Here is an 890-nt window from a genome sequence, read left to right on the forward strand (position 1 = left end):
ATTTTTTTGCTTCAGCCTCTGGGCAGCTGCAGGTGGTCCATATCCTCTTACCTTCCTGCTCCCTGCAAAGCACAACATGGGTTGGTGGTGTTACAACAGGGCACGTGTGTCCATCGGTCTACTCAAAGTGCTCAACTGATGTTTCAGCAGTGATCAGAGCACGCCACCAATTTGCAGCCTGAGAAGATCAAGTGACCATGGCCTCTCATCCTAGAAATGAGCATCTCTCATCCCAGCTTTACCTCAAAGTCCTTTCCTGACCTTGGGGGAGATGCACAGTCTGTCCTTGGAGTGCCCAGGGGACACAGGGCTCAGGCTGATTGCTGGGACATGCAGGTCTGTCACAGCATTTAAACGTAAGAGGAGGATTCAGATCTACTTTTTCTGCTGGTAGAAGAGGAGTAGGAGCTGTGTTTGGACTAATCCCTATAACCATGTATTGCAGATATTGAGCCCCTTCATGGCCCACCAAAAGTTGCCCTCAAATTTAGCTCTTGGGGAGTGATGCTCTGGATGTGGCAGTAAAAACCACTGGAGCCAAATGGCGCCTCTACACAACACTGTGACCCTGTGGGAAAGTGGGAATGGGGAGAAAGAGAAGCTGCTTAAAAACACATCACTTACTGGTCATGTTCTTCGATGACCTCTTCAGAGTCTGACATGCCTGGTTATCTAAGCAGAATTCAAGGCAGTTTGGAAAAAGCGAGGGTTAGGAGCAGAGATAAGGACAAGCACAGCCTGTCCTCCAGCACCCGGGACACAGGCACAGAGATGCTGAGCTGTCCCCAGCTCTGACAGCATTATCTCAACAGAGATAAGGTTCTCCCTCCCCTCCTCTCCCAGGATCACTGCTCGCCCCAAATAGGAGGCAGGAGATTAGACACAGCCTC

General features: G+C 50.4%; 1 protein-coding gene across 1 annotated transcript in view; it reads right to left on the minus strand.

Moving 5' to 3' along the window:
* The window catches only part of TNNT2 (troponin T type 2 (cardiac)), an 8709-nt gene extending 8047 nt beyond the window's left edge, over positions 1–662 (minus strand). Inside the window, 1 exon segment of the mRNA XM_010010037.1 lies at positions 621–662. Within this exon segment, the coding sequence (XP_010008339.1) occupies positions 621–662 (42 nt within the window).
* Positions 663–890: the final 228 nt, after the last annotated feature.

The sequence above is a fragment of the Nestor notabilis genome, unplaced genomic scaffold (genome assembly GCF_000696875.1).
Source record: "Nestor notabilis isolate BGI_N333 unplaced genomic scaffold, ASM69687v1 scaffold22682, whole genome shotgun sequence".
NCBI lineage: Eukaryota > Metazoa > Chordata > Aves > Psittaciformes > Psittacidae > Nestor > Nestor notabilis.